The following is a 13649-nucleotide window of genomic DNA, read 5'->3' as shown; positions in this document are numbered from 1 at the left end:
ATGTAAAAGTATCTGTCTCTCTCCTTTTAAAAACACAATTGGTAATATACTTGCTGGTTTGCACCTTGCTTTTTTTGCTTAAGATATCTAGTTTATAATGACCTAATGTGCAAATTTTTGCATCTGCCCTAAATATCTACTGGTTTATTTTTATAATTTTTGTGTCTATACTATTTGCAAGCAGTATCTGTCAGTAGACTTTATTACTAATAAATAAAAAGCCAATTTGGATAGAATCACTTTGTAAATTTGTAGTGCTACTTTTTTACTAAGAATATTTTTAAGTTCTTCAAAAGAAGTTTTATGAGTGCATCTTACAGATCTGGTGAAGATCTTGGCATATTATTATATGCTGTTTGTTGACTTGTGTCCACATCGGTGTCCCTCAGGCTCTAGCAGTTATGTCTCGACTGCTAAGGCTCTAATTTCTTCTACTGTGTTAACTTGCTTCTGGCAAGATTGAACAGACCTACTGAAACCTTGAAAGGTTTTCTGGGTACTCTTAATAAAATTACCAAAAAAAAAAAGGCACAGGAGATGTCAAACATTTATTGTTTATAAATTTGCCACAGTGCTGAATTTATTGTGAAAGGACTGCTAAATTAGTCCTCACAGTAGTCCAGAAACTGGACCTTCTTAGCATCATTTGTTATTTTAATACATGATCACTTCACTCATATAAAAGATCAGTGTAAACAGGTGCAGTAGCTCACAGCACTTTGGGAGGTCAAGGCAGGCCAATCTCGAGACCAGGAGTTCAAGACCAGCCTGGTTAACATGGCGAAACCCTGTCTCTACTAAAAATACAAAAAATTAGCCGGGCGTGGTGGCACCCACCATGTAGTCCCAGCTACTCAGAAGGCTTAGGTGGCTCGATCATCTGAGCCCAGGAAAGCTGAGGCTGCAGTGAGCTGTGATCATGCCACTGCACTCCAGCCTGGTGGGTAACAGAGTGAGACCCTGTCTCAAAATAAAAGATCAGTTGGTTTGGGGGCTGATTAATAGATTTTGCCTAACTTTTAAACAAAATGACTAACTTTAGAAGTTCACTCTTTTTGTTCCAGCTAATTCAAATGTGGAGGCAGTAGCATTGTTCAGAATGTACTTTTTACATTCTGTGAGGTGAAATTACTCTTCAGCATAATCCTGAATAGCCTAAATTTGAACACTTACTACACAAAAGGCAGTAGTTGTGAGGATATGAAGATGAAATATGAAATGTCTGTTAAGTGTTTGTTTTTGAGACAGGGTCTCTTGTCATCCAGGCTAGAGTGCAGTGGTGCCGTCTCAGCTCACTGCAGCCTTGACCTCCTGGGCTCAAGTGATCCACCCACCTTATCCTCCCGAGCAGCTGGTACTACAGGAGGCACACATCACACCCAGCTTTTTTTTTTTTCTTTTTCTCTAGAGATGGGGTTTCACCATGTTACTTACGCTGGTCTTGAACTTCTGGGCTCAAGTGATCCAGCCACTCGGGTCTCCCAAAGTGCTGGGATTAACAGGTGTGAGCCACCTCACCCAGCCTATGAGGTTTTAATAGCATAAGTTATAGCATCCTTAATGTGTTGAATAAAGCAAATTTGAAAAGACTGATGCTATGGATAACTTTAAACATAGTACAATACAAAGCTCATTCCTAAACTTTTGTAACCATTTTTATATTTATCACTGGCCCCAGGCCTCTCAAGTATTTAGGGTCAACATCTTTACTTTTGCTACCCAAAGTGTAGGCCTTAAAATGGCAGCATTTGCCTGGCACGGTGGCTCATGCCTGTAATCCCAGCACTTTGGGAGGCTGAGGCAGGTGGATCACTTGAGGTCAGGAGTTCTAGACTACCCTGGACAACATGGTAAAACCCTGTCTCTACTAAAAATACAAAATTAGCTGGGCATTGTGGCGAGCGCCTGTAATCCCAGCTACTTGGGAGGCTGAGGCTGGAGAATTGCTTCAACCTGGGAGGCAGAGGTTGTAGTGAGCAGAGATCGTGCCACTGCACTCCAGCCTGGGTGACAGAGTGAGACTCTTGTCTCAAAAAAATAAAAATAAGGCCAGGTGCGGTGGCTCACGCCTGTAATCTCAGCACTTAGGGAGGCCGAGGTGGGTGGATCACCTGAGGTCAGGAGTTCGAAACCAGCCTGACCAACATGGAGAAACCCTATCTCTACTAAAAATGCAAAATTAGCTAGGCCTGGTGGCACATGCCTAATATCCCAGCTACTCAGGAGGCTAAGGCACGAAAATCACTTGAACCTGGGAGGCGGAGGTTGTGGTGAGCCGAGATCACGCCATTGCACTCCAGCCTGGGCAACAAGAGTGAAACTCTTGTCTCAAAAAAAAAAAAAAAAAAAAAAGGCCAGGCTCAGTAGCTCACGCCTGTAATCCCAGCACTTTGGGAGGCCAGGGCAGGAGGATTCCCTGAGCTCAGGAGCTCAAGACCAGCCTATGCAGTGTAGCAAAACCCTGTCTTTACAAAAGTAAAAATTTTAATTTGAAAAAATTAGTAGGGGGTGGGTGGTGGCAGGTGCCTATAGTCCCAGTTACCCAGGAAACTGAGAAGGGAGGGTCACTTGAGCCCAGGAGTTCGGAGCTGCAGTGAGCTATGATCACACCACTGCACTCCAGCCTGGGTGACAGAGCAAGACCCTGTCTCTAAAAAAGAAAAGGGAGGGAGAAGATTAGGATTTTGCTTTGGGGGTGAAGGAAGGGCAGGAGAACTCTGAGAGATTGTTTCCTGAGGCCTGCCCCTGAGGCTTAACACACCCAAAAGACTGTAACAAGGGCTAAGGGAGTTGTAAGCCAGGAACTGTACAGAAACACCTATATATGTATGTTTTATATATGATAATATATGTATATTTTAACACCACACATTAAAAATCCAGATTTCCTGTGCCCCTGAAAGATCAGGAAGACTTGGCCATGCTGGACCTTCATTCTGCTCAGCAGCAGTTGCCTTGAGCTGAACTGTTGCTGCCACCTCCTGGCCAGCTGCTTCTTTCCTGCGCTAGTGTCTGATTTGGATCCTGATCTAGATTGGTATGCAGCACCCTCCAATACATGTGCACAAAAGATTATATAAGGTGTCACGGATGCACAACAAAGGTGGTGACACTGTTCCCTACAATCTGCAACCTTCCACCTGGAATGTACCATCCATTTGGGCATCCAAAGTGACCTTGTAAGTCCTACAGGATGGGGAAGATTTTTCATGTGACGCCTGTGAGAGAATGTGCATGTCCTTCCTCAGCCTTCAGCTTTCAGGAGTAGACAAGGGATTACTAAACCACTATTTCATGTCAGTATGTGGCCTTATTTATTAAATCAGCAAAACAGCACAAAACATGTCATTAGACACTAAGCTTAAAAATGACATTTCAGGCCAGGCACAGTGGCTCACACCTGTAATCCCAGCACTTTGGGAGGCTGAGGTGGGCGGATCACTTGAGCCTAGCAGTTGGAGACCAGCCTGACCAACACGATGAAACCTTGTCTCTACTAAAAATACAAAAATTAGCTGGGAATGCTGACGGGTGCCTGTAATCCCAGCTACTTGGAACGTTGAGGCAGGAGAATCGCTTGAACCCAGGAGGCAGAGGTTGCAGGGAGCTGTAATCATGCCACTGCTCTCCAGCCTGGGCAACAGAGTGAGACTATGTCTCCAAAAAAAAAAATGATATTTTTTAAAAAATGACATTTCTTTTGAGCAGTGTTCCTTTGTATTTTAATAATCCTGTATTTAATACAGATTAAGTAAATATTTAAGTTACAATGGATGTGACATAAAATTTCCTTTAAAGATAGGTAAGAATATATATATATAAGGAAATAAGGGAGTCAAAATACAAGGAAAAAAACACAAAAGGCGGCAGTAATGGAGAAAACATAAGTGAAAGATGCCGGACACAAGGGACCACGTGTTTATGATTCCACTTATAGAAAATATCCAGAATAGACAACTCCATAGAAATAGGATTCAGGGGATGGGAGGAGGGAGTTATTACTTAATGGGGCTTCCCTTTGTGGTGATGAAAAATGTTTTGGAACTGTAGTGGTAACGGTACCACAACACTGTAAATGTACTAAAAGCTACGGAATTATATACTTTAAAATGGTGAATTGGGGGGAGGGGCAGGAAAATGGTGAATTTTATGTTATGTGAATTTTACCACAATAAAAAATAAGAAGAGAAAAAGTTGCTTTACACAAAAGCATGAAGTAAAAATTATATGTGGTATGGTAAAACAGCACAAATCATAAAGGCAATCCAAGAATGCCTAAACTGGAGGGAATATTGCTTTAGCCAGATTATCTGAAAACGGGTGGAGAAAGGTGTATCTGCCCTGCCCAACCAGTGGAGGCAGGCAGGGGCCTCGCAGCCCAGTGCAGGCGCTGTTTAGAAAAGGGCATCCACATGGAGAAAGGGCCCAGATTAAATGGGGCAGGATGATATTTTGAGATATCTGACTTCGTTCTTTCTGCTCTGGAATTTCACTCCCTGGCCCTGCCCCCTGCCTGTGTCAGCCAAGTTCATTGCCAAGAGAGGGAAGTGACAGCAGAAATTGGGAACAAAGGACTGTGGAAGAAAAAAAAAATTACAAGTAAGTCATCTAAAAAGCAATAAAGTAATAGTAATAATGAATAATGATTGTGTATATATATTTTTAAAACAACATCCTGATAAATCTCATTCTGATTCTGAAATTTAGGTGAGAGACTAGATCGTAGGCAGAACTAGGAACAGGGACAAACAGACCTTATCATTGCAAAGAGGCTACTACCTAGAAAGAAGTATTCAAGCCCAAGTTTTTCAAGCATAATGTTAAACTAAGCAAGGGCAAAGATACCCAAATGGATCCATCCCATCCCATCTACAATTAAACTAAGGAGAGAATCACTTGAGCTGCTTCCAAAGAATGTTAAGTAAACAGATTTTATTCAATCTTTCCTAGATTTTATATGAATACTTGTTATTTAATGTGGTAGTTACATTACAGTTTTACTGTATGAGCGATAGAACATTTAGTGAATCTGCAGGGCGTGGTGGCTCACGCCTGTAATCCCAGCACTTCGGGTGGCCGAGGCGGGTGGATCACGAGGTCAAGAGATCCAGACCATCCTGGCCAACATGGTGAAACCCCGTCTCTACTAAAAATACAAAAATTAGCTGGGTGCGGTGGCACACACCTGTAGTCCCAGCTGCTCAGGAGGCTGAGGCAGAAGAACTGCTTGAACCTGGGAGGCAGAGGTTGCAATGAACCAAGATCGCGCCACTGCACTCCAGCCTGGTGACAGAGCGAGACTCCATCTCAAAAAAAAAAAAGGAAAAAAAAGAATGTTTGGTGAATCAGATTAACAAACCGGAAATGATCATACCCTCTAAGACACTCTTCTAGAAGCACACTAGTCCCACTGACTCATGTTACAAATTCAAGTTGGCATCCAACTAATTTGTACAATGTGTTATCCTGATGTTTCTGCAATTATACCACCTGAAGAGGGTCCCTGTCAGTCTCTGATAGGATAATATTTATCTTATTCTCCAAGTGAGAACCCAGCATATCTCGAAGGTCAGAAAGAAAGCCTCGTTCAGTGTTGCTATGTTCACAGAGGATGACATTTATTCCTTGGGAAGCAGCATCCAAAATATCATGATGGGACATCTCACCTACCAAAAAGGAAACAGCAAATTCTTAAATGCTAGATATGGAATCTGTGGAATGAGGAAACACAAAAGCAGAAATACCAAGTTTATATTCTATATAAAGTGAATGTAATACAGCAGAACTGTTATAAATCTAGAAAGTACTGTACAGTTTTCTTTTATGTCCTCCAACTTAAAAACAGAGAAAGGTCTGGGCACGGTGGTTCACGCCTGTAATCCCAGCACTTTGGGAAGCCTAGGCAGGGGGGTCACCTGAGCTAAGGAGTTCCAGACCAGCCTAGCCAACATGGTGAAACTCCATCTGTACTAAAAACACAAAAATTAGCTGGGTGTGCTGGCGTGCGCCTGTAATCCCAGCTACTCAGGAGGCTGAGGCGGGTGAATTGCTTCAGTATGGGGGCTGGAGGTTGCAGTGAGCCGAGATTGCACCACTGCACTTCAACCTGGGTGACAGAGCAAGACTCTGTCTTGAAAATATAATAAAATAAAAATAAAAGCCATCCCATTGAGAATTCCAACTTCTTTTTCCTTGGCAGACCCCAAGGCAATCGTCCAATCCAACATATCTGGCCAGAACCAGATCTGTAAACACCCATTTTACTGTGTTTCCACCGTAGAGAGAATGACCACTGCTAAGTAAAATGAGGCCTTCAGAAAATCTGCCTCTTATGTAATAAATACCTCTGGAGGACATTCTGTGTATACTGCCCAGCAGACTTAGGCTTTGTAAGCACTAGTATTTCTGTCGTCAACTTAGTCTAATATACAAGGATGAAATGAATTTAAGATTATTTCCAGATTAAAACAAAGTATTTTTCTTTGACTTAAGCAAAATCCCTAGAAACTCTGGAGGGAATCTCATCTGTTGTGAAAAGATTTGGGGAAAACTCAAATATTCTGAATTTTTAATTTATTTATATTTGTATTTATTTTTTTAGATGGAGTTTTGTCCTATTGCCCAGGCTGGAGTGCAATAGCATAATCTCAGCTCACTGCAACCTCTGCCTCCTGGGTTCAAGTGATTCTCCTGCCTCAGCCTCTCGAGTAGCTGGAATTACAGGCACCCACCATCAAGCCTGGCTAATTTTTGTATTTTTAGTAGAGACGGGGTTTTGCCATGTTGGCCAGGCTGGTCTCGAACTCCTGGGCTCAAGTGATCTGCCCGCCTCGGCCTCCCAAAGTGCTGGGATTACAGGTGTGAGCCACCGTGTCCAGCCTAATATTCTGAATTTTTAAAAATGCAGTTTGTGAATTTGATGACTTGTAATTTAAGAGCAAAACTGCACTGTGTACAATTTGGTTTGTTCTTTAGAAAGTACAATTTTGAACTGTATTTAGAGACAGAAGGGCATACAAATTTAAGAAAAAAAAGGTTCTTAGAAAAAAAATTGAGTTTTTTCTCTAATTTTCCCACAAGAAAACATCTGTAAGTAAAAAATAAGTTTTCTTAATTCCAGAATTTTTCAGTTCCCCACACTCTTCTAGTAAGTGTCATCTCATTATAAGGAATAATTTTTATTCGAGCACTTTTTAAAACATCTTAATCTATAATAGTAAAAGTAAAAAGCAAGAAAAAGACACTAAGATGACCCAGTTGGAAGCCTTGTTTTAGGAAAGATAAGTCTGGCTGCCTGTACTGTGACAAACTCATTGGCCGGAGAAGGCATGAAAGGGGGGAAATCTGTGAAGACCCTGCAATAATTGCTGAAGCCAACGGAAAGAAAAGCTTGGCCCAGGATGGCAGCTTGGGAAAGGAAAAGCAAATGGAGAATGAAATGACAAATGAGAGAACTTACATTTGCAAGGAGCAGGCTCCCCATCTGCTGGTCTTACAGGGTGTTACCCTTAACAACCTAATACAACGAGAACACGGCCTCAGACTCACAGGGAGCGTGATGAAGTTCAGCAGAGGTCCTTTAGGAGGGGCTTTGCATCTCTGAAGTTACACTCAAAAGCAATGCCTCACAGACCAGAGACATCTAATGCTAGCCAGGTAATATTTTCTTTTTCTCCCCACAGCGAGATAGGAAGGACATTTTAACATTTTGGAACTGCCTGAATTTATTTTATGAACATATCATTATATTTTATCACTTTTTTTAAAAACTAGTTTTTAAAAAAGTATTTATGAGGAAATAGATACCCCAAATTGAGCGAGAAGCACAAAACAAAGAGCCTATACTCTTTTAAAAATGTCAGTGTTATGAAGACAAAGCTGAGGAACTATTCCAGACTGAAGGAGACTAACAACAACTAAATGCAATGTGAGATCATGGGCTGGATATGGATCAGAAAAAGAAATACTATAAACTTTTATCAACTGGAAAAATGTGAATATGGACTGTATATCAAGTAAATGTTTTAACAATATTAAATTCCCTCATTTGATAATTGTTCTATAGACTTAGAATGTCTTTGTTCTTAGAAGACTATACACTGAAATATTGAGAGGTAAAGAAATTGTCATGTCTGCAATCGATTTCTAAAATGGTCCTGGGGGAAATACATCTATATATATATATATATATATATAAAAATTTTAACTTGTATATTATATATTATATATCTATATATGCACACACAAATGTATACAGACACATATATAATATGTACATAAAGAATGTACAAATATGGCAGAATATAACCATTAGTAACCAAGGTGAAGAGCACATAGGAATTCATTGTACTATTCTTGCAACTTTTGCATAGGTCTGAAATTCCTTCTAAGTAAAATGCTAAAATGAATTTTAAAATAGCCAGACACAATGCTGTAAGATATTCATATTGAAATTTCACTTTAATCTGGTAGAAATTTAAGGACTTACAAAAATCTTTTATCTTCAGAAGAATGGAAAACAGGTAATAGTCACATACATGTTTTTTTTTTTTAATCAATTTATTGGTTTAGAGCAGTTCCATCAGGCTTTCTCAGATGCTGCTCCTTGGTACTTCGGGATGTGACAATGCTTTCAGTGCAGCAGCCTTTGTAAGAGAGTGTGCTACACAACAAGGCATGGGTGTGGGAGGCAAGGGAAGCATGGAAGTAGCCAAAGGAATGGCCAGAGGGCTAAGAGTCTAGAGCCTGGTCCTCGAAGTGGGAAAAGTAATTCTTTAACTCATTCTCTCCTAACCCTAAGAAGGAGGAGGTAAACAAACTGGCAACCCATTAAAATGTCTTCAAATCCTTTGCAGGTATAATGGGCCATGTTTGGTCACATTCCTGAGTAGTAACTACGTGAAGTAATTCTTTCAATAAAAATTAGCCAGGACCTATTAGGTAGTATCCTTAAGGAGAGAGTGTAAGGCCCAGGAGCCAATTACTGTCCAACAGAAGTGCACACTGGAGATCAAGGACAAAGTGACAGGGACCCACAAGAGGCAGAAGCAGGACAGTGTCAGAGAAGGCTTCTCAGAGGGGGTGCTCACTTATCACAAGAAGAACAAGGAAAAGGCATTCTAACCAAAGAAAACAGCATATGCAAAGGGTACAAGAAAGAGGATGCAATGTTCAGGCTCTACCAGACAGATGAAGGAAATCACTGAAGTCTTTTTAGTCAAGACCATCAAATACGCACTGTGAAAAGTTAATTTCAGGAGAATATATGGAAGATAACATTAGAGGGTTGATGCTGTACTTCAAGTAGGAGACACTGCCTGGACAGATAAGGGGGAAGATTCTAGAAAGATTTGGGAGCTTGAATTGATAGGAATTGATGATTGGCTTTAGGCTAAGAGGAACCATTTCCTAGCTAAGGTGACAGGGTAGAAAGTATCCCACTGACGTGAAATCTGAGAGGTTTGGGACAGTTTAGGAAGAATGTAGGTAAAATAAATGCTGACCATTAATTTTTGAGATAATAAATTGTTCAATGATTTCATCCCTCCACAAAGAACGCAGTATGTCCCAATTCTGTTGTAGTTTCTGTTTAGTTCAAGTTTACAAAACATTAATTAGGTATCATCTATGTACCAGGTACTGTCCTAAAATCTGCCATTTTTGATTTTGCAAAAAATAAACCAAGAGAGATCCAAAGTCTGTCCTACCTGTGAGGTAAAGGTCAGCCTTGACACCCTGCAGAACGCCGCTCCCAGAACCAGCACACAGGGCCACAACTTTGACTTGAGACTCTTTAAGACAAAGGAAACAAGAGACCAATACTTTACAATTCCCTTTCTTTTTACTATTATAATTTGTAGCAAGAATCCTAAACATAATACAGATTTTACTCCTGGTCTCATCACGAGTATACGAATTGTTCTTTCTGCATGTAAAAAAAAAAAACATGTTTTAATATAAGCAAACAGGTCATTCTTTTGATATTGCATAGCTAACCCAAGGTACAGTTATTATTCCTTTTTTTTTTTTAACTAACAACCTTTGTGAATTGCACAAAATATGGAACAATGCACAAATTTGCGTGTAATCTTTGCACAGGCGCCATGCTAATCTATATCATCCAATTTTTAGTATATGTGCTGCTGAAGGGAGTACCGTTATTCCTTTGACATGGCTGCACACTCACAAACCACTGAATAGTACTAATGGTGCAGCTCCAGGCAGTACCGCAACGTTGCTGGGTAAAGTAATCTCACCTGGGTCTTCAGACAACAGTGAGAGGTAGGCAAGTACTATCTCTATTCTCAGGGGAGGAAGCTAAGGAACTAAAAGGACTAGTGAGAAAGAGGAATGCTACGAATGGAGTTGGCACATATTTTTAAATATACTATTTATTCTCAAAAAGCATCCTCTGAAAAGTGAAATAACCGCAACTTTTGAACCAAAATCCAAGTATTTAGCACTTGGGTTTCTAAAATGGACACTTCTTCAGTGGTCACTCCAGTTCAGCAGCACGGTATCCCAAAGATGGGGCTTTGGAGTTATTTTGGAAGTCAAATCCCACCTCTGCTATCCATTTTCTTTGGACACTTAACTCCCTTGGGTTGTTTGATCTAACTGGACTTTTGCATAAGTTACTCATATGGTTTGGCTCTGTGTCCCCATAATTCCCACGGGTCCAGGGCAGGACCAGGTGGAGGTAATTGGGTCATGGGGGCAGTTCCCCCATGCTGTTCTCGTGATAACGCGTGAGTCTTATGAGATGTGATGGTTTCATAAGCGTCTGGCATTTCCCTCGCTTGCACTCATTCTCTCTTCTGCCACCCTGAGAAGAGGTGCCTTCCGCCATGATTGTAAGTTTTCTGTGGCCTCCCCAGCCATGCAGAACAATTAAACCTCTTTTCTTTATAAATTAAACCTCTTTTCTTTATAAATTAAAGAGTCAATTAAACCTCTTTTCTTTATAAATTACCCAGACTTGGGCATTTCTTCATAGCAGTGTGAGAACGAACTAATACAGTTACTTATCTCTCTGAACCAAAACTGTTCACCTATAACATAGGAGAAATAGTACCAACCACAAAGCTAACAAGAGCTAGCACTTTAACTATACTTAATGTGAGCCAGTCACTGTGCCATGTCACATGGATTATACTACCACCTTCTGAGTTAGGTTTTATTATTAATGCAGTTTTTACCAATGAGACTACTGGGACACAGAGGGCATAAACAACTTGTCAAAGACAAGCAGCAAACAGAGAGGACAGACAAATCTGAAGCCAGGTTTGTCTGAGCTCAGAATCTATACCTATAACCACTGTGCCCCACTGCTTTTGCCAGTGGGAGCTCACACACTCAGGACAGACAATCAGTACAGTGCTAGGTTCACTGCAGGTGTTGAACAAATGTCTGTTCACTCTTTTTGTTCTCAAAAGTACCGAGAAAGGCCAGAAGAAAAAATACAAGACTTAGAAACTGCAATGGATCAGATCACTCAGTGGCACCTCACTAGAAAATATTACCAGTCTTGTAAGTGCAAAATTTATGTTGTAATTGTAGCAATCATGATTCCAGCTCTCCTCCTGACATATGGTAAGACTGCACTTTATGCCTCCCTTGGTTGTATTGGATAACATGACTAAATCTGGAAAATAAGTTGAGCAGAAATGAACATGTTTCCTGGAATTTTGAACTGATGGTTTAAGACCCTGCAAAACTCTCTCCCTCTGCAACAACAACCAGTCTACAATGGCCAGACTTCCTAAAATAACCAACTTGAAATGAACACATAGCATGACAGAGAAATAAATCTCATTGATTAGGCCAATGAGATGTACTCCACAGCAGGACCTGGCCTACCCTAATCAATAAAGTAAACCAATGATCTCCTATGAGCTGCTAACACATTCTCTATCACATATTAATACAATCAAGAGTTTCAACCTTTGTCCAATGTTAACAGTAGGCATACTGGATAAATGAAGGAGCAATATTTACCTAAGGTTCTCCCCACCCCAAGGGCTAAGCGAATATGAGATAGTTTTAGGTGTCTTTTGATTCGATCAATCATGGTTGCCAGGGAGACAGACTCATCCAGTGTGCATAAGCGTCCCATTCCAGTATGTAGAAGCAAAGGCTGAGGAGAAACAGAAGTTAGAAACGGTGTCCACTGTCAGTCCTAAAACAACAAATGCTAAAATCAATCAGTATGCACACTGTGAGGTTACTACAGCAAGCTCCAGGCTAAATGTGGGGACACAAACCTGACAAAATCATTCTTCTAGGAGCTCACAGTTTCCTAAGAAGGCAGATGTTTAAATCAATAATCAGGCCAGGCACGATGGCTCATGCCTATAATCCTAGCACTTTGGGAGGCTGAGGTGGGTGGATTGTTTGAGCTCAGGAGTTTGAGAACAGCCTGGGCAACATAGTGAGACTTGATCTCCATTAAAAAATCCAAAAATTAGCCAGGCATGGTGGCGTGCACCTGCACTCCCAGCTTCTTGGGAGGCTGAATGGGAGGTGGGCTTGAGCTACCCAAGAGGCAGAGGTGAGCTGAGATTATACCACCGCACTCCAGCCTGGGGACAGAGCCAGACCCTGCCTCAAAAATATATTAATTAATTAAACAAAATAATAAAACTGTTTAAATTCAAGGTAGGTTCTACAGTTGCAGCAGCACAAGGAATGACAAACTAAATGAGCTGTGACTTGGGAGGCTTGGGGAGTACTTGGAGGAAGGACTCAGGTCTTAGAGAAAACCCTGAAAGAGTTAAAAAGGGGGTAATAAAAAAGTTTGAAAGGGCAGTGATGTCAAGTGCAGTGTGGCAGGACAGAGGTACGATGAGATGAAGAAAGGCACTCTAAACAGAGAGAACATGGACAAAGGTGCCAAAGACCTGAGAGAACACACTGTGGGGGTAGATCCAAACGAAGACAGTATGGCTACTGTGCAGAGCACGTGCTGTGGAAGGAGAGGAGGCTGGAGGCCCAGGCTGTAGCAGATCATTAAGGGCTTCCGACACCATGCTAAAGAGCCTGGACTGCCTCCTAGGTGCTCGGTGAGACAACTCTCATCACAGAAAATGAGAGTTTCAACTCCTGTGGTGGCAGAGCCAATACAGAGGAGAAACACTGTATAGATATGAGGCCAGAATCAGCAGGGCTTGGAGTCAAGGAGGAGTATGAAAACTTGGAAACTAAAGTAGATAATGATACTGAAATATGAAATATATATTTAAAAAAGGGGGGGGGGCACAGGGATAAAGTATTTGGATATATTGAATTTGAAATACTTGTGGGCTCTGTAAGGGCAAAACATCCAGAAAGTAGTTGAAAATATGGATTCTTGTCATTTTTTCCCTTAAGAAAGCATTCTAAGCCAAAAAGTAAAGATAGGAATCATCATCATACAAATGGCTATCAAGTGAAAGAGTGAATGACATGGTCCAGGCAGAGGGTATAAAATAAAGAGAGAGCAAACCTGTAACCAAATCTGTAACCCTGAAGAAGTACCACTATTTTCCTATTCCTGGAATGTCTCCCTTTCTCAATTACTTCCTAGAGAATATTATGCTCTCATTGCCATTTTGTACTTTAGGTAACAGTGAATGGGCCGGGCGCGGTGGCTCAAGCCTGTAATCCCAGCA

General features: G+C 41.1%; 1 protein-coding gene and 1 non-coding gene across 21 annotated transcripts in view; both read right to left on the bottom strand.

The window, feature by feature from the left end:
• NIF3L1 (NGG1 interacting factor 3 like 1) overlaps window positions 1-13649 on the bottom strand; it is an 80079-nt gene that overhangs the window by 58513 nt on the left and 7917 nt on the right. For 14 of the 20 annotated variants that reach the window (XR_013401792.1, XR_013401791.1, XR_013401795.1 and 11 more), the window contains exons 5-6: window positions 11998-12136; window positions 9708-9791 (exon numbers count right to left, since the gene is read on the bottom strand). Coding sequence is in view for 14 of the 20 variants with exons in the window: in XM_077956324.1 (XP_077812450.1) it covers window positions 9708-9791; window positions 11998-12136 (223 nt within the window). In the remaining 6 variants the exon portion in view is untranslated. Of the gene's footprint in view, window positions 1-4915; window positions 5667-7459; window positions 7517-9707; window positions 9792-11997; window positions 12137-13649 lie in introns of those variants that run through there. The other 6 variants (XM_015110614.3, XM_015110615.3, XM_015110616.3 and 3 more) reach the window with 3 other exon arrangements.
• Window positions 10054-10155, bottom strand: LOC114671588 (U6 spliceosomal RNA). The gene has a single exon (XR_003721623.2). It is a non-coding gene; the product is annotated as a U6 spliceosomal RNA (small nuclear RNA).

This window comes from Macaca mulatta, chromosome 12 (genome assembly GCF_049350105.2).
Source record: "Macaca mulatta isolate MMU2019108-1 chromosome 12, T2T-MMU8v2.0, whole genome shotgun sequence".
In the NCBI taxonomy this organism is placed as follows: Eukaryota; Metazoa; Chordata; class Mammalia; order Primates; family Cercopithecidae; genus Macaca; species Macaca mulatta.
Note: the sequence above shows the minus strand (reverse complement) of the source record. Positions and strands in the feature narration are given on the sequence as shown.